Consider the following 20163-nt stretch of genomic DNA (forward strand, 5'->3'; position numbering starts at 1 on the left):
TTGTTGAGTAGTATAATGTCAGTTTTATATAAAATGTAACTTGAAACAACCAAAACTTCTGTTTTTGGTTTTGCTAGACAGGGTTTCTCTGTGTAGCCTTGGTTGTTCTGGAACTTTCTGTTGACTCACAGAGATGCATGGTCTCTGTCTACCAAGTGCTGGGATTAAAAGAGCCACTACTGTCAGCTGACATAACTAAAACTTTAGTGTTTTCTACAAAATAGTTTTCCTGTAATGCACACAGTAGTCAACTGCTGTTTTTTACGTTTCTTGAGACGGGGTTTCTCTGTGTAGCCTTGGCTGTCCTGGGCTCCTTTGTAGACCATGCTGGCCTCAAACTCACAGAGATCCGCCTGCCTCTGCCTCCCAGAGCGCTGGGATCACAGGTGTGCGCCACCACACCTGGCAATGATACTTCTCAACTTTATTTATTTTTGTCAGATTCCTGTGATTGATTAAGACCCTTAGTTAGTCTTCAGAAGCATTAGGTAGATTACCTAAGGTATTTGAAACTTGTGTTAATTGCATTGTACCATCATGTAACTTTGGTTAATCTCCTTGTTGCAGCTCAGCAGATATCTCCATAACACTTAGAAACAGAGGCGATGATGCCTTTAGGGCAAATGTGTATGGCGACTCTATAGTTGTGCAGCAACACATTAGTGTGGATGGAAGTCGATCTTACAAGCTCAAAAGTGAAAAAGGTTTGTTTATTTTTTATGAAACATTAGGAAATAGTTATACGAGTTCAACTGTAGATTTTCTTTTCTTTCCCTTGATTTCTACAGCTTAGAGCTAGCAAAAGGTAAAAGGGCATGAAGGTGGAAGGGACTGTTCAGTTACTGAAGAAGATAAAGGCTGAGAGCCATAGGAAGAGATATGCACTGTTGCTGCATGTAGGCTTTTTCCTACTCTGGGTCTCTCTGGAACTGTATATTGTTTTTTTTTATTATTATTACTATTAGCATGACAAAAGATGCTCAATATTTGTGTTTTATAAATATAAAAGCATAATTTGTATGCTTGCCCTGCATTTCACAAGGAGTCTGATCTTTGTGTTTTTATAACTAGGCACTGTGGTTTCTACTAGAAAGGAAGAGCTGATTGCAATTCTTGATCATTTTAATATCCAGGTAATTGCCAAATTTGTTTTTCAGATTAATTAATGAAACTATCATGTTAATGGTGTGAGTTTCGCCTTTGGCAAGCATATAAGTAAGATGGCTTCATAAATAAATTGATAACATGTGCTCTGCTTTTAGTGAATGTCCTTAAAATTGACTAATTCAATAGTTTTAGTACATTGTTTTTGTTAGCATAGTCAGAAATTCCTTGTTAAAATTTATTTTAATAATGGTATAAAACTTGTAGTATGGGGATTCACAGTTAAATTTCATAATCAAGAATGAACTATGGTGGTGCTGCTGATTCAGGGTTGATGGCAAGTTATCTAACAGTAACACTAGATCCTGTTTGCAAGAAGTCAGATATAGCTGGGTGGTAGTGGCTCAAGTACATCTTTAATCTCAGACTTGGGAGACAGAGGCAGGCAGATCTGTGAGTTTGAGGCCAACCTAGTCTACAGAGAGAGTTCTGGGACAGCCAAGGCTACACAGGAAACCCTGTCTTGAAAAACAAAAGAACAAAACTAACAAAAAAGTTATCTATAAGTAAGATCTAGGAAAGCATTGCAAAACATTTTTCTTGTTTCTTTCCTCTTTTCTTTCCTTTCTTTTTTGAAGTGAGGACTCAGTATGCTCTGGCTGGCCTGGAACTCAGAACATACTGAGATCCTCCTGCCTCTGCCTCCCATCCCATGTGCTGATCTTAAAGATGAGCACCAGAACATTGAACTGTAAGCATTTTTAAAATTACAGAAATCATCAGAATTTTACATAAAGGGGATGTCTTTTAAAAATTAGTTTACTTAAATTCAACAGTTGTCATTTTTAATGGTTATTATGAACATTTCAGTTTCTCCTTTGATTATACTAGTTCTGTATAATTAACCTGTGGATATTACTTTAGCATCATAAATTGCTTTATTAGTAGCACCAGAGCTATTATTAAATAAGCATCCTGAATCTTTTTAGGCAAAATTTGTATGTAAAACCATTTCGGTTTATACGTTTTGGTAGTTAATCGCAGTTTCGTTGAAGCTATGACTTATTTAAAATGACTTGTGCTTCAATTGTTAACTCATAATTTCTATTATTTTTCAATTATCCTCACATAGTTAGAAAAACATTAGAAATCTAAAATCTTTTTTTTCTTTTTTGCATGTGCATGCATGCATGCCTGTGGTATGCATTTACATGTATTTGTGAGTGCTTGTGTGTGCATGGGGTTCAAAATTTGACATTGGGTACTTAAGTCGCTTGCCACGTTATTGACAATAGTCAGGGTTTCTCACTGAATCTGGAGCTCGTCAATTTTTGCTAGTCTACCTAGCCAGCTTGCCCTGGGGATCCTTTGTCTCCATAATAAATGTCCTTAAATGCTATGGTTAATGTTGGCTGCTGTTCCTAAGTGGCTTTTTACATAGGTTCTGGGGGTTTGAACTTCAGTTCTTGAGTACAAGTTTAAAACGCTAAGCCATTTCTCTAGCCCCTGAAAAAATATATAAAAGCATGAGGCTTCTTGGGCTCATAGATTCTGTAGTAGAATGTTGTATATGACTACAGTATATTTTGGTATCATTCAGTTTTGAAGCATTCTGTGTTAAAAGGTATAACATTGTTTTTGTATTTTGGTCCTAATGCTATCAAGTTTGATTACAGCTTAGCCTTCTTGATTGACCATTGGTCATTTGTAATGTATAGTTTGGTTTAAAGCATTAAAATGAATAAGTTTTAATGCCCTTTTTAAAAAAAATTGTTTCAGGTGGATAATCCAGTTTCTGTTTTAACACAAGAAATGAGCAAGCAGTTCCTACAGTCCAAAAATGAGGGAGACAAATACAAAGTAAGAGACTAAGAACAAACCTAACTAAGGCCATGCTTTCAGATACATACAAACCTGTGCAGATAATGGGTACTGAGTTTTTTTCTTCTTCAGAATTGACCAATTAAAATAATATTGTAAAATAAAATTTTAAATTACCAAGAATGTTGTAAGCATTTATTTTTATTTTTTATTTGAGTTTTCATTCTAAGAGAATAGATTATTATTTTTTAAATAACCTTTGAGGAAATATGGTGGAATGAAAAATTGGCTATGTATGATCTAATAAACATTAAACCATTTAAAACTTTAAAAGAGTTGTTTTCAGTGCTTATGTATGTGTGCTTTTATATTATTTAATACCTTTTTTGTAATTGGTTTTAATACCTTTTTTGTAATTGGTTTAAAAGTTTTGAGGGCCCAAATTGTTTTCATACTGCAAACCTACGAAGTCCTAATTGTATTTTGCTTTTTGTTGATACAGTTCTTCATGAAAGCAACCCAGCTTGAACAGATGAAGGAAGATTATTCATATATTATGGAAACAAAAGAAAGAACAAAGGAGCAGATAAGTCAAGGAGAAGAGGTGTGTAAATACTGTAAATATTTTTGAGATGAACTCAGTTCCTAGAGTATGTAAGGTAAAGGTATAAAATTATATTCCTATCTATAAATCTATGCCTTAATTAAACAAGTGTCATATTTTTATACCACACTGAAGTATATAACATTTAACTTTTACAACTAAGGCATTTAGTAGGGTTTTTTTTTTTTGTAATAATGGGTATGTATGTGTTTTATTTCCTCTTTTAGACTAAACTAGAATATAAAATGGCATCTTATATTGCATAGCCCTTGATATATAACTAATTGGTTGTGCAGGGCATTACTGATTCCCACAATAAATGGTTCCAAAGTGTTGTATAACATTTATTTTGTTGAGTACAAAACACAAGCTGATGTTAAACATAGTATGCACTTGTATGATGAATCATTTTATCAGCAAGCTATTAACATGCTTTAAGCAGCCACTGGCTTGCTAGTTGATGTCACATCATATCATAACATTTTGGCCACCAGGAAAATTGCTTGAATCTTTGATTTTTTGTTTTGTTTTGTTTTGTTCGTTTTGCTTGTGTGTGTGTGTGTGTGTGTGTGTGTGTGTGTGTGTGTGTGTGTTTTCAAGACAGGGCATTCCTGGAATTCATTCTATAGACCATGTTATCCTTGAACTCAGAGAGTGCCTGACTTTTTCTCCCTAGTGTTGGGATTAAAGGTGTGTGCCACTGACACAAACACCAGTCGAATCTGTAGATCACTCCCATCAGTCATGCCCTGTTTCATTCTATTTTAAACAAAATTTTGAGTAGGTTTAATGATAATTATCAAATAGTAAGTGGTTACACTAATTAAAAATGAATAGCAAGTGGGTTATATTAATTAAAAATATAGGAGTAAAATCTGATCTTGATAACATTTTTTAGTCCAAATATATACTATATTTTATTTAGATGACTCAGAAGAGTAGAAAAGGCAGACTTAAGATTGTTACTATGAGAGGAGGATGTGGGAGCCATAAGTAAGGCAAGGAAAGAGAGAATTAAGAAGGAAGTGGTCATTGATGAGAGATGTAAAAATTGACAAAACTTCTCACAGTATTATGTTGCAAAGTCTTCATGTATGTCTGTAGTAGGGTGGTGGGGTCAGTAGTGAGAAGAAGAGGATCCAAATGTGTAGATAGTTTCCATGAAACTTGGTGAGAAAGGAAATAATTTTAGAAGTGGAATAGTGTCAAGGAATAGAGATTAGTTGTTTTGTTTGTAAGTCAGAAAGAGAAATTAGACTAAAGGGTCTAAAACAGGTAGTAGATGGAGACTGGAGGATAACCAGGCCACCTTTCTTTTTTAGCAACAGTCATTGCAGATAACTACTTTAGATGTGTAGGTGAGAGTGTTGAAAATGGTTGAACTTTTCCATCTGCTGATTTGCCCTGCTCCTGAAGGCAAAGGCAAGGAGAATTAGAGAAGAATCAAGGAGGCAGTTTGTGTAAACTTGGAAGGATTTGGTAATAGATTGAAATAATCTTAGAAAAGGGAAGGTAAATTGAGTTAGATAGGGAATCAAAGTAAAATTACAGTGTTAAGGCTTGGATGAATATAGAAATGTGAATGATGGGGGACTTTTCACACAGGTGTTAAGACTGAGGTCTAGGAGCCACTTAATAACCTGTTGAAAGATGGATATTTTGTATTTGTTTCATTAGCATTTGGTCTCTTTCTGGTATCTGGAATAGTTTCTGGATACTTGTTACACTTTTTCTGGAAGATCAGGCTTGTCTAGGCTTTAGAAGGGAATTAGAGATAGGGTTAGGGATATTTAGATAGGGAATTAGGAAGGAAAATGGGAAGGAAGCTTGAAGACATGTATGGTTTTGGAACTGTAATCCTTTGCTCTTAATATTTGATCAGTTTTATAGCTCTGAGCTTAGCAAAATTTTTGTATTAAGCACAAGTGTACCAAAACACTAGAGTCTTTATTTTTATTTTAATGAAGTCATTTTCTGACATGCTTCGGTGTATTATCAATTTAGGCATCATTTTTAAATAAAAGATACACAAAATGTTTCCATTTGATGCTAGTACAAATTTATCTGTTTTTCTTTTAAGCGACTTACTGAACTAAAGCGTCAGTGTTTGGAGAAAGAAGAACGTTTTCAAAATATTGCTGGTTTAAGTACAATGAAGACAAATTTAGAGTATTTGAAACATGAAATGGCTTGGGCAGTGGTAATTTTTGCTCTTGTTCATCTATATTCTTTTGTAACATTGACAGTCTTAATAACTATTAGTTGTAATAATTAGGTATATGGTTGGATTGCAGGTCAATGAAATTGAAAAACAATTGAATGCTATTCGAGATAATATCAAAATTGGAGAAGAACGTGCTGCCAAACTTGACAGGAAAATGGAAGAACAACAGGTACTTAGAGGCTCTTATAAAGATATGGTCAGTTAAGTCTTGATATTGCTGGGACTCGTTATGCCCTACAAACCAGCTGTGTATCATCTGTACTTAAATCTGTTAAACTTGGACCTATACTTTTCCAATGACTGCATAGCAACTACAACTGTCATTTGAAACAGGTGTGTATTTGGCAGTAATAATTCTATCTGAGGCTTGGGCTGCTGACTTCTCACACTTGTGGACAAAGGGATTTTACAAAGGAGTTGAAACAGAGCGCTTGAGAAATAGAGAGGTGCTGAAACAACTGTCAAGTAGGATAGCATTAAAGCTAACTGTCAGCACGCTGAAGAAACTAGAAGTGAAAACAGCGCCCAGAGGAGCTTTATGATCTAAACCTAGATTTCCTGCCAGATATTTCCTTGTTGTTAGAGTTTGTGTTAGAAAACATTTTAAGTTTGTTCAGGTGGATTTTAATCTGATACTTAAAATCTCATTAGAAAATATTGTATCTAAAATGTTTGAAGTTGTAAGATCCTCCACATGGATGTAAAAGTTGTTAAGTGTGGCAAATGCTAACCCTGGGAGTTTTTCAGTAGACTTCCTCTTTTTTTTTTTTTTTTTTTCTAACTATTCAGAAGGTCATGTCTTTGCATTCTAGTGTAAAGACCTTTCCTGGGGTATAGAATTCATATACTGTGCCATTTGCTTTTTTAAAAGTGTAGTTCAGTGGATTTTAGATACTCACAGGCTGTGCTGCTGCTGCATTGAACTTCCTGCACTGTCATTCTCAAAGTGGAACTTTCAGTAGCTTCTTTGATCTTTATGGGTAGAGCTTATTAAACTTTTCTACTCCCAGCTCCTTATCATCTGATACTAAATCATAAAGAAATTAATTTTAACATAATTCTTTGGTGAAAATAAAATTTTACCTTAAAATTAATGCAAAATTATAAACTGATAAGATGGGTGTACATGTTTATTTTTACATAATTACATCTTGGCTCAATAGTTGATACTGTGAGACACAGTGTCTTTCATACTTTTTTTAAAGAGTTCATTGATATCTTGGTTTTGTAATCATCAGTGCTAAGAATGGCACTTTTAAGATAAATATGCAGTACAAAGTAGCAGAAGGTTCATTTTATAAATTGTTGGAAATTTTGTTCTAATCTCCAGAAGTAATTTCTTTCTTTCTTTCTTTCTTTCTTTCTTTCTTTCTTTCTTTCTTTCTTTCTTTCCTTCCTTCCTTCCTTCCTTCCTTCCTTCCTTCCTTCCTTCCTTCCTTCCTTCTTTCTTTCTTCCTTTCTTTCTTCCTTTCTTTCTTTGATTGATTGATTGATTGATTGATTATGTAGCCAATGTGCTGTCTGCATGTACACCTGCCCACCACAAGAGGGCGCCAGCTATCATTGTAGATGGTTGTGAGCCATCATGTGGTTGCTGGGATTTGGTGGTTTTTTTTGTTTGTTTTTTGTTTTTTTTATTATTTTTTTTTTATCAGTTACATTTTATTAACTCTGTATCCCAGCTGTGTCCTGATCCCTCATTCCCTCCCAGTCCCTCCCTCCCTCCCTCATCTCCACCGTGCCCCTTTCCAAGTCCACTGATAGGGGGGACCTCCTCCCCATTCATCTGATCCTGTTTTATCAGGTATCTTCAGGACTGGCTGCAAAGCCCTCCTCTGTGGCCTAACAGGACTGCTCCTCCCTTCGGGGGTGGGGAGACCAAAGAGCCAGTCATTGAGTTCTTGTTAGAAATAGTCCTTGTTCCCCTCACTTTGGGAAACCAATTGGTTACTGAGCTACCACAGGCTACATCTGAGTGGAGGTTCTATCCATACATGGTCCTTGGTTGAATGTCAGTCTCAGAAAAGACCCTGTGCCCAGATATATTTGGTCCTTGTGGAGCTCCTATCCTTTCCTCAACAGACTAACTCCCCTTCTTTCTTATGATTCCCTGTACTCTGCTAAAGGTTTGGTCATGAGTCTTTGCTTTGAAAACACTGCTAGTTAGAGTCTTTCAGATGCGCTCAGTAGACTCCTGTCATACGTTCAATGCACATCCCATCTGTCTTTCTAAATGAGGATTGATCATCTTACCCCATGTCCGCTCAATTGATTATCTTTTTTGGGTGTATAGATTTCATTATGTTTATCATATCTTATAGGTCTATATAAGTGAGTATATCCCGTGTTTGTCTTTCTCCTTCTGGGATATTTCACTCAGAATGATCTTTTCTAGATCCCACCATTTGCCTGCAAATTTCATGATTTCCTCCTTTTTGATTACTGAGTAGTATTCCATTGTGTAAAAATACCACAATTTCTGTACCCATTCCTCCGTTGATGGACGGTTGCTGGGATTTGAACTCAGGACCTTCTGGAAGAGCAGCCAGTGCTCTTAACCTCTGAGCCATCTTTCCAGCCCTAAGGAGTAATTTCTTAATGTTTTGATGGTTTGCTGATATTGACGTCAGAAACTCAAAGAACAATTTTTGTTTTTGTTTTTTTGAGACAGGGTTTCTCTGTGTAGCCTTGACTGTCCTGGACTTATTTTGTAGACAAGGCTGGCCTTGAACTCAGAGATCCACCTGCTCTGTCTCTCCAGGTGCTGGGATTACAGGTGTCCACTGCTGCACCAGGCTCTAAAGAATAATTTTTAAAAGTAAACATCCTAATATAATAATAATCCAAAGGTACAGTAATTTGATGAGAGCTAAGGAATGATTTTAGGAATATATTAAGTCTTAGTTCTCCACAACTAAACCATTATGTTGTTATAAGAGCAGAAAACTTTATATTTACAATAAAAATACTGTGGTTCATATTATAAAACTCTCAAAGCTGAGCTGAGGTCTGTTTTAGGCAGGTTTGTTGGTGTTAGGTGACATAATGTTGCATATAGTGCAAAATGTTCGTATTGTGTGTTTAGAACCAAGCTTAGAGTGAAGTTTCATGATACAGCGTAGGCAAGTACTGCCAGGAACTCCTTGAATTCATTATGCATTTGGTTTTCCTTTAATTTTTGGTCATTCGGGAGTATAAAATTGAGTTTACTGCTTAATAAGTGCATCCTTTCTTGTTTTTACTGAGCTCTGGCTGGCTGGTTTAACTCAGCTGTTCTGGCTGTAACTCATCTCCCAGCTGACTTATTCAACCTGCCTCTGAATTACTCTACTTGGCCTAGAACTAACTCCAACAATCTGCTCTAATCTTCTGGCTCCTTCTTATTCTCTGGCTCGTTCTGCCCTCACCTGAGTCTAGCTTGTTCTCTACAGCCTGTCTCTATTACTGTCTCCTCTCTTTCTCATTGTCCCTTAAGTAGCTTTCTTTTACTCTCCTCTTGAGAGTTGGGCGTTTCCTATTTTGTCAAATCTTGCCTTGGTTCGTCAATGTTTCTGCCACTCAATTAGACATCACTTTTTAAACATAGTTACTTCTACAAACTATCTTTACCATCATTGTTTGGGATTAAAGGCATATGCCACCATGCCTAGACATAAGTTTTTCTTTACTTGATACTTGTGTTACACCAGGCTGGCCTTGAACTCAGATCTGCTTGCCTCTGTCTGCTGGATTAAAGGTGTATTTGTATTCCAGCCAGATCCCACAGACCTAAAAGGTCTTTGGATGTGATCTCTTGCCAGAGCAGCCATGTTCTGAATTAAAATGTTTCTTTGCATAGGAACATTTTACTGTTAACAGTTTTTGGGAATCCCACATTTCATTTACATGATGTCACATAGGTTACAATCCAGTTTAAGAAGCAGAGCTTTATTAGGTGGCCTTTCCACGTTCTACTTTGTATGTCAATGGGAATTACTTATATCTTAGTATTTTATTCTCTTTTGCTTACAGAATTTCTGCCCCCAGGATAGTTATATCATAGGACAGCTTATTGCATCTAGTCTTTCTTCAAGATCACAGACATCTTTACTTTCAAAGGTTCTGTTAGAAAAGTACTAGCAATAAAAAGTATATTTTCTTTGCAATCTCTGGGCTAGTTTTCTTCCTCTTGGGGTAATAAATGGAATTTCAAACCTTCCTTCCCACTCTTACCTCACATTTTGTTTCTGACATAATCTAAAATTTTCTACAAATAATGTTTATCCTCTTGGCCTTCTCAGCTTGTTGTAGAGGAAGTCCTCAAGAATTTCTTTCAGATATTTTCTAGTTGAGTAATGAAAACCAATTTGAGTAATACATGCTCACCTGGTTTTCAAACACTAGTAGTTGTGAAGAAATCTGTAAGGCTTTCTGCTATTTAAGCATTTGGTATGTCTGTAATAACTTATAAAGATTTAGAGGATAAGGACTATTTATAGTAATTATATCCTTCCTAGGATTCTTTTTTTTTTAATTCTCAAATTTATTTGTATGAGTATTTTTGTCTGCATGTGTGTCTGTGATCCACATGTGTGCCTGGTGCCCTTGGACTTGGATGTTTTTGAGCTCCAGTGTGGTTGCTGGGAATTGAACCTGGGCCTACTGTAAGAATAGCAAGTGTTCTTAACTGCTGAGCTGTATGTCCAGCCCCTTTCTTACCTTTTTTTTTATGCAGAGGTTTTGATGCAACATTAGTATTGTTTGTTGATTGACTTTTGAATAGTTAGTTTCTGAAGAAATAGCATTATCATGCAGACTTTACATTTTTGTTAACTTGAAAACCATTCTTAGCGAGGCGGTTGGTGGCACATGCTTTTAATCTCCGCATTTGGGAGGCAGAAGCAGGAGGACCTCTGAGTTCAAGGCCAAGCAGGTCTTCAGAGTGAGTTCTAGTACAGCTAGGGCTACATAGAGAAACCCTGTCTTGCAAAACAAAACAACAACAACAAAAGAAAACCATTTGTAATATATCATCAGTAGATGACTGCCTTGCTTTTTCCTTCCCTTCCTCTTGTCTTTTCATTCCTTCTCTATCAACTCTTAAAATACAGCCCTAAATTAATATTCATCTTCTTTTAGTCTCTCTAGTGTTGGATTGCAGGCATGAGCTCCCCAGCGCCAGAGCTGAGTGTGTGACAAATACCACATGGCTCACAGAGACTGACCTATGTCAGATTTTTTTTTCCTCCTCCAAAAGAGTTTCTCTGTGTATCCCTGGCCGTAATAGAACTCACTCTGTAGACCAGTCTGGCCTCGAACTCACAGAGATCTGCCTGCTTCTGCCCTTCTGATCTAAGTAGTACCTCCCACCCTTCATAATCCATCCCTATTGTCATTGCCTCATTTTTGTCTCTTTAAGACCTTTTGCTTGTTTTGAATGATTCAAACCTTTCCTGTAATTTTCCTGCCACCTTGCCTTCTGAAAACTGCTAGGATATTCAGATATCAACATGTAAATTTGAACATTATCTTACCTATGTAGTTTAGAGAATTGAGTTATAAGCTATTGTTCTTTTTTCTACACATCTCATTTCACATCATGATGTTCTCAGTTGAATTTCTGATACAATTTCTAGAGTAGATATTCATTCACATGCTCTAGTGTCTTTGCCTAGAACTTTTCCCTTAGCTTATGTGCAGGTACACTGTAATTAATTGCCCTTTCTGCTTTCAGCACAAATGCTTTTTCTGGCTTTTCTTGGCATACCTATAGTTTCTTTTCTATACTTTCATACTATAAATGGATATATTCTACCTAGAATCTAGTTTGTATATATTCTCTGCTAACTTGGGACTTTCTTAATTTGTTTCATTTAAAGACATTGTTTCATAGTATATTCAGGAAAACATTATTGGATACTTATATATGGGTCAAAATTAAATTATAGTTTAGTATTTTCATGTAACTGATTGTCTAATACCATTTTTTTAAATTTTAAAGGCTTCATCTCATTTATTTACTTGTTATGTGTGTATGTGTACATGTGTACACACACATGTATGTTATGACATCCACATATGCCTTGGGTCATACCAGGAGGTCAGAAGACAACTGAAGAGAGTCCGTTTGCTTCAGCATATCAGTTCACAGGTTGAACTTTAGTTGTCAGAATTGGCAGAATTAGCCTTTATCTGATGGCTTGAGTAAAATTAATTTTATTGGAATGTGAACTCTTCAGAATTTTTATCTTTTTCTTTAGTGAGGAAAAATAACTACAGTAATGTGTTGTTTTTTTTTCCTTAAAGGTCAGACTTAATGATGCAGAAAAAAAGTACAAAGATATTCAAGATAAACTAGAAAAAATTAGTGAAGAGACAAATGCACGAGCACCAGAATGTATGGCACTGAAAACAGATGTCATTGCAAGGACAAGAGCCTTTAATGATGCTGAGGTGGGTGTAATCTTCTAACTTAGAATAGAAAAAACTCAACTGAACATAATGACTCTTGTGTTAGCTTTTCCTTCTTTGTTATCTTTTAAAGAAGTCTCTTTCCATTTAGATCTAGATATGTCTCATTCACTCATTTAAAAATGTGGTTTCAAATGGTCATAGATGTGCATTGATGGAATGTTTATTTTCTATATGTTACTAAAATATGTTTAATTTTTTGATAGGTTTTATATAACCGTTCCCTAAATGAATATAAAGCATTAAAGAAAGACGGCGAACAGCTTTGTAAAAGAATTGAAGAATTAAAGAAAAGGTAGAACAGTAACATTGCATTCCCATAGTCACCTCTCTATGTAATGATTAGGCACTGTGGAGTGCTGTGTCTTTTGTATTGGTGTTAATGAAAGATTTGTATATTGGTTTATCCCTTTTAAATGTTAGGTTTTTATTTAACTTTTTTTTTTCTACCTTTGTTTTCTTATTCTCTTCAGTACTGATCAGTCTTTGGAACCAGAGCGCTTGGAAAGGCAAAAAAGGATCTGCTGGTTAAAAGAGAAAGTAAAGGCCTTACAGGATCAGGAAAATGTAGTCAATCAAGAGGTTGAACAGTTTGAGCAAGCCATAGAAAAGGACAGACAAGAACATGTCCGGATTAAGTGAGTTCACACCTTTCACTTATTTGAATATTATGTAGTTTTGCTGTTAATATGAGAAAGAACTTTTGTTCTTTAGCGGTAAAGATCCTTTTGACTTAATTTGTTTTGAGTATATAATCCTCACTATGTAATTGTGACAGGCCTATGTAATTCTGTAGACCAGCTTGGCTTCAAAGTCAGAGATCCACTTGCCTCCTGAGTGCTGGGATTAAAGGCCATACCTGAATTGATAAAGACCTATTAAAATTATTTTTCTAAGACTTTTCTTGTAAATTTTGACAATCTGAGATTCCCAGTCCATTATTATTGCATTTTTAATGTGAGTTTTGTGTACTGCTGACTGTTGTCTGGTAACTCAATTATTCGCAAATAAAAATATCATTTTTAGTGTAGCAAGGTTATTGGTTAGCATAGAACTATTATGAACAAAGCCCTAATATTTCTGTATAATTTATTACATGATGTGTTTCCTTTTTCTGCTTTTATATTTTAGGAGAGAAGATGTAGATGTGAGGCAAACACTAAACTATAATTCGAGACAGTTAAAAGAACTGAAAGATAGTAAAACTGATCGACTAAAAAGATTTGGGCCTCATGTTCCAGCTCTTCTGGAAGCTATAGATGATGCTTACAGGCGGAGACAGTTTACTCATAAACCTATAGGCCCTTTAGGTATGTGCCACTACTTTTGATAATATCGTTGTATAAGTTCTTAGTTCTAGGAAGAGGTCTACTTAAACTAGTATCTAGTTATGTATAAACTTAAATTGTACTTAGGGGTTTTGGCACTGGGGTTGGAAGGAGAGGGTCTTGTGTGTCTGGTCTTGAATTCTTAAACTCAATCCTCCAGTCTCTGTCTCCTGAGTGCTGGGATTACAGGCACAGGCCACCACTCCTGGCTCATACTTTTAAACATAATAAGAAAAATCACTTTAAATGTCTACCTTTACTTTTGTCCTTTTAAAAGTAGACAAGAGAAGGAGAATTTAGAGAAAGAACTTCAATTAATTAACCTGACAATCTGTTGACATGAAATGAAGTAAAGAGGCAAAACAAAAGCACAGTCCTCTCTGACTCATATATTCTTTATAAAATGTCTTCCTTCTCATTTGTTACTTTATTCAGGCAATGTGATCTCCAGTCCTCTTCTGGTTATTTTCATTTGTTTCTATTTAGGGATTTAAAACTTTTTAGTCAAGTTCTTATAGGGTGTGATCTCTCTGTACAACAGTATTATTTAAGTATTTATTAATCCTGTAATCTTTTCTGGGGGGGATCACTTTTAGGTGCTTGCATTCATCTACGGGACCCTGAGCTTGCTTTGGCCATTGAATCTTGCTTAAAAGGACTTCTGCAAGCTTATTGTTGCCATAATCATGCTGATGAGAGAGTATTGCAGTCATTGATGAAAAAATTTTATCCACCGGGGACCTCCAGGCCGCAGATAATCGTTTCTGAATTTCGGAATGAGGTATATGATGTGAGACTCAGGTAATCAGATTAATATTGTCTCTGGTTTTATTTAATCACATGCATGATTGGGATGCTTGAAAAATTATATTTTCATCTCAAGGGCATGGTGTCCAAAACTCTTACTATCTCTGGCTGGTCAGTTAACTTTATAGAGAGAGGTATGTGAGCTTGGCACAGTAGTGTGAACCTATAGTTCCAGTAGCTTCAAGAGCTATTTTGAAGCCAGGACCTAAGAAACCCACTATAAACTAAAAAAAAAAAAAAAAAAAAAAAGTAAAATTAAAAAAAGTTTATGAGTCCAAGATTGTATTTTTAAATTTTCTTTACATCTTCACTTTTGTCATAAATTCTATTTCTGATTATTTTATTTATTAAGTCTAATGCTACCTCATTCATTTGTGTACAAACACTTAATTGCCTTTGGTTCTTTTTAAGCATTAGTAAAATGGATCATAAAATATAGATGTAGCTCAAATGAGGGAGTCATTAAGTCATTAGGTGAGACAGACAGAGATGATAAATGACTAGCCTTTTTACTAACGAATTTGTCTAAGGACAGAATGTTTTATGTTGAAAATGACCCAGTGGACTGCTACACCTGGACTGGTGACCAGCATGCCTGGTGGGTACCATATGGGGAAGTTGGAAGCTGTTTTATAAAGTTAACATGAGGGAGAATGCCTCCTTGAACCTGTTTTGTTACATGTTTTAATTAAAGCTTTGTTTTATTTTTTTAACTATAATCGTGTGGAGGTTCTTGAGGTACAGATGAGTGTGTTTCCCATAGTGCCAGAGAAGGGCGTTTGACTCCCTAGAGCTGTAGTTAAAGGGAGTTATAAGTCGCTTGATGTGGGCGCTGGGTCCTTTGTAAGAACTCTATCACTGAGCCATCGCTGCAGCCCAGTATTTTTTTATTTTGGGACCAGAAAAAATAGTCCTGAACAGTTGTATGGAGTGCTCTGTGACTAGCAATGGGAGGGAATGCTTATCACTGTCCAGTTGGCATGCTATTTTCCAGAGACTTAGCAAAATATAGCAGCTCTGAATTATAGTATATTGTGAAAGTGTATGAAGGCAAGCTAAATTTGTGCTGTATAGTGCCAGTTTTCTTGGGGAGAATAAGAACTTTGAGAGTTGGGTAGGAGGCTTGGAAATTATGCTATTGAAAAGTTTAAACTAGCTGCTGAGAATGACTGAGGAAATTGAATGATACTCCACTTAAGATAAAAAATCTATGGTAGCTGCAGGATATTTTTTTTATTAGTAATACTTCTTTATAGATATCAGTAAGAATGTCCTTATTTCATTAGCACTAAAGTAGAAAAGTTTTGAATGTGTGGGTGTGACAGGAAGAAGAGAGAAGCAGGCAGAGAAATTGGTTTAAATAAAGTAGGGCCTGAGAGAAAATAAACACCTGACTATGAAATATTCAGACTTAACAGGCTTAGCCTTGTTGGAAAAGTGTTGATAAGACTGAGAAATTACAGAAATTATAGTTTAATGAGATAGGTCTGAGTGATGGCAAAGTCAGTGTTTTAGGTGGTATCAAGTATACATTGCTAAAGTACAAAGTTGTTGAAGGATTTACCTTCCAGCATTTTTTATTGTTGATCAGCTATTGATAAGAGCATTGAGTAGGTCCGATTATCTATAGCTGACTTAAATGTTCTTAAGGGGACTTATATATGTGTGTATGAAGAACTTTGTAAACTATGGTTGAAATGTTGATATAACAGTGATACATGTAATGTAAAAAAAGATCAGAACTGTTAGAATATTGACTGTGTCAGATACTTAAGATACATTTTATTCATTTATGCAAGGATTGTCTCAGGACCTATTTGTCTCAGTGATGGGCTCACAGCTGTCTCCTACTTTTTATGTGGATGCTGACGATTTGAACTCATCATATGCTTATACTTTCAAGATCAAGCATTCTTGCTGAGCAGTTTCCAGTTGCTGTTACTCAGTTAAATAGTTATCCAGTTTTAATTAACTAGCTTTTATGTTTGTGTATTGTTAAAGGAGAAATCATGATGTAGGAGAAATTATAACAATATAACTATTATAATCAATTTTGAGCATAATGGTTGTGAGTCTGGACTTAAATTTATATTGCCTACTTTAAATTCTACCCTGGCCACTTAGCTGTCTTTAGAATGTTAGGGAACTTGTTAAGCCCTCTGATGCATCCTTATCAGAAAGAGGAAAAAAAAAAAAAACAAAACCAAAAAAACAAAAAGCCAGAGAGCATGAAGTGTGTTATAGTGGTTAAAAAATTACATGGTTACATAGGGAAACCCTGACTCAAAACAACAACAAAAAAGGAGATTATGTGAGTTCATATTTTTATGTGCTTAGAACAGTGTCTTATACTATTTTAGTGTAACTGTGCAGCAAATAAATAAACCTTACAGATGTCTTCAAATATCAGATAGTATATATTTTCTATTCTGTACTTACCCATTAAGTTACGGATTTTTACTTTTTAATATATGTGAAATTTGCTTGTGTTTAAAATTTGTTAAGTTGCCCTTCCCCTCTGTCTCCTAGAGCTGCTTACCATCCAGAGTTTCCAACTGTTCTAACAGCTTTAGAAATAGACAATGCTGTTGTTGCAAACAGCCTGATTGACATGCGGAGCATAGAGACAGTGCTGCTGATCAAAGTAAGGCCAGTGGTTTATTCGCTTTATGTCATCCCTGCTATTTAAAAATCTTCATAACTGAACTTTTTCATAGATATGTTTCACTATTTTTATTTTTTTTTTAAGATTTTTTTCAATTTTTTTTTATTATTATTATTAATTACACTTTGTTCATTTTGTATCCCCCCATAAGCCTCTCCCTCCTCCCCCTCCCAATCCCACCCTTCCACCCCTTTCTGCATGCATGCTCCTCCCCAAGTCCACTGATAGGGGAGGTCCTCCTCTCCTTCCTTCTGATCTTAGTCTATCAGATCACATCAGGAATGGCTGCATTGTCTTCTTCTGTGGCCTGGTAAGGCTGCTCCCCCCTCAGGGGGAGGTGATCAAGGAGCAGGCCAATCAGTTTATGTCAGAGGCAATCCCTCTCATTTTTAAGATTTTAACTTATCTGTTTCTTTGTTTAATAAGTGCTTTCTCATAGCAAAATTTAACATTTTTTTCTAGTTTTACTGTAAAGTTCTTTTATTTGGAAAATACAGTGCTTTTACATTGAGTTCAACTGACGATATAACTGAATTCATTCTACTATCATAGTATACTTTGTTTATACATTATACTCTTGTTTTATTTTCTTTTAATAGTCTATAGCTCTTATAATTCAAGTAAATCTTCACAGTATATTTTTTTGTTTCCTTGAAAAAATTTTCTAGCTTTTTGTTTGTTTGTTTGTTTTATTTTTTTTCAAGAGAGGGTTTTTCTTGTAGCCTTTGCTGTTCTAGACTCGTTTTGTAGCCCAGGCTGGCCTCAGACTCACAGAGATCTACCTCCCTTTCCCTCCCTGAGTGCTAGGAATAAAGGCCTGTGCCACCATGCGGAGCCTCACTAGCTTTTATAATATGTTTTCTTAAATTGCCAGTCTACCTTCAGCAGAATGAATAAAGTGTAATTGATGAAAAATTAAAAAAAAAAAATGTAATGAGGCAAGGGGTGTGAACACAGAAAGAAGACCAAATTTATATTCTGACCATACTTGCAGAGGTCAAACATCGCTTGAAGGTAGACTGGCAATTTAAGAAAACACTATTTTTATTTTATGGGATAATATAGAGTTGGTTGGTTTGCATTTTGTTTCCCCAAATATCACTTTTGGCTGTTTGTAAAGTATTTCATATAACTAATTATTTTGGGAATTATTGCAGTATTTAAATAAAAATACTTGAATTTTTTTATTAGTGGGTAAAAGTTTGAAGTACATCCATCACAAATACTTTGACACTGTTTTAAAAAATATACTTTCTTTTCTATTCTAGAATAATTCTGTAGCTCGTGCAGTCATGCAGTCCCAAAAGCCACCCAAAAATTGTAGAGAAGCTTTTACTGCTGATGGTGATCAGGTTTTTGCAGGACGTTACTATTCATCTGAAAGCACAAGACCCAAGTTTCTAAGCAGAGATGTGGATTCTGAAATAAGGTTTGAATTATGTTAGCTTCACTACATTATTCCCACTGTTCTTCGGGTTCCATTTTCTGTGATTTATTTTGGTGTTTGGTCTTAGAGTGTATTTAACTGGATATGGAATTCAGCACTTATTTGACAATAGTGAAGACCAAATACATAAAATGTCCTTGAGAGCTGATCTACACATTGTTACCTGCCCACAACTCTAAGGGTACTCTATACTAAGAATGTGAACTAGTGCTTCCATGGGCAGCATGTGTATACTGAAATTGGGACAGTACAGAGAGGAATAATGTGGCTCTTGCAAAAGGGTAGATTGCAAATCTGAAGCAGTCCATGTTGAAGAACTAAAGAATGTACATGAACTGTTACACTCAACTGTTCACTGTTGAGTTACAGTGTTTTGTTTTGTTTTTTTAACAAGAAAACAGCATGCTGGGCTACATTCAGGCACAGTCTTCCTTATCTGTTTCATTTTTAGAGTTACATTGTTTGAGAAAGCAAGAAAGACCAGTTGACACAATTACAACATAGGCCTAGAAAAATAAAGCTGGTAAGAGAACACAAATTGAGAACCTAAAAAAAAGAATCTTGTTCTAACTATATACAGGGGTTTGCAGAAAAGATTTTGGCTATGTAGACATGATTTCTGAACTAAACTAATTCTGTTTGGTGAATTGATGGCTTAGGCTTGAGTTAATGACTTTATGTTTAGAATAAATTAACTTCGGATAAAGGGCTAGTGCTGGTGCCGTCCTTGCTCCTTGTGAGGCTGAGGAGGAAGGATCATTAGTTTAGTAGAATACTGCCTACTATGCATGAGGCTCTAGATTCGTCCTCCAGCACCACTACAAAAGAAAGGAAGGAGAGGAGAAAAGGGGCCATCTGAGAAACTGTGCCAGAGTAAGGATTCACTTAGAAAAGGATTCTAAGTGACTTACATGTATAAGGAAATGTGGGTTTTGTTGAAGTTTCTCTTTTTCAGATACTGAATACTTTTCATGTTGTTATTAAAAGTAGCATGAAGTTATTGCGAGGTTTAGAAATTTAAAATTTATTGATTAACAGTAGAAAAGGGTTGGTGGAAAAAAAAAAAAAACACCAAAAGGATGTTGTGGCACTTGGCTTAGTTTTTCATCCCAAGGCAGTCTCCTACTAGAAAAGCATGTATAATGTGTAAGCAGTTCTTAGAGTGATTGGTTGCTTGTGTGTGATTAAACTGCATGGCAAAACAATTTGATAGACATTGCTGTAGTACTATGATCCAGAGTTTATGCTTTCATTTGTTCTTTCAAACAACAAATACTTAGTGCTTGCCAAATGTGATAAGACAAGGTTGGTAATATTTATACATGAACAGTGCTGTGGAAACCAACAAAGTACAGAGTAAAATTAGACTGATTGTTATTGGAAATACATTCATCTCCCACAAGCAGCTTGTATACTTAGCTCATGCTTAGTATGTTCTTTTTCATGTGTAAAATAGTCAGAACACTGAAATTTTTTTAATTAATTAATTTTTTAATTACTTATAATTTATTCACTTTGTATCCCAGCTGTAGTCCCCTTTCTTGTCCCCTCCCAATCCTACCCTCCTCTTCATGTTTTAATGTTGCAGTTTAATCTGACTGTTTTCTTTTTGAGGGATTGAGTCGTTATCATGTTTCTGCCTCTACCTATCTCCACACATAATTCCTAGAGCATATAATTCTTATTATATAATACTTTGTAATCAAGTAAGTA

General features: G+C 35.5%; 1 protein-coding gene across 1 annotated transcript in view; it reads left to right on the forward strand.

The window, feature by feature from the left end:
- The window catches only part of Smc6 (structural maintenance of chromosomes 6), a 59461-nt gene that overhangs the window by 14359 nt on the left and 24939 nt on the right, over nt 1–20163 (forward strand). The window contains exons 5-17 of the mRNA XM_021642319.2: nt 568–704; nt 1072–1133; nt 2884–2964; nt 3428–3529; nt 5610–5729; nt 5824–5922; nt 12039–12185; nt 12410–12498; nt 12677–12841; nt 13335–13513; nt 14128–14332; nt 16868–16982; nt 18272–18432. Coding sequence (XP_021497994.1) covers nt 568–704; nt 1072–1133; nt 2884–2964; nt 3428–3529; nt 5610–5729; nt 5824–5922; nt 12039–12185; nt 12410–12498; nt 12677–12841; nt 13335–13513; nt 14128–14332; nt 16868–16982; nt 18272–18432 — 1662 coding nt within the window. The remainder of the gene's footprint in view (nt 1–567; nt 705–1071; nt 1134–2883; nt 2965–3427; nt 3530–5609; nt 5730–5823; nt 5923–12038; nt 12186–12409; nt 12499–12676; nt 12842–13334; nt 13514–14127; nt 14333–16867; nt 16983–18271; nt 18433–20163) is intronic.

Source organism: Meriones unguiculatus, chromosome 1, assembly GCF_030254825.1.
Source record: "Meriones unguiculatus strain TT.TT164.6M chromosome 1, Bangor_MerUng_6.1, whole genome shotgun sequence".
Classification (NCBI taxonomy): Eukaryota; Metazoa; Chordata; class Mammalia; order Rodentia; family Muridae; genus Meriones; species Meriones unguiculatus.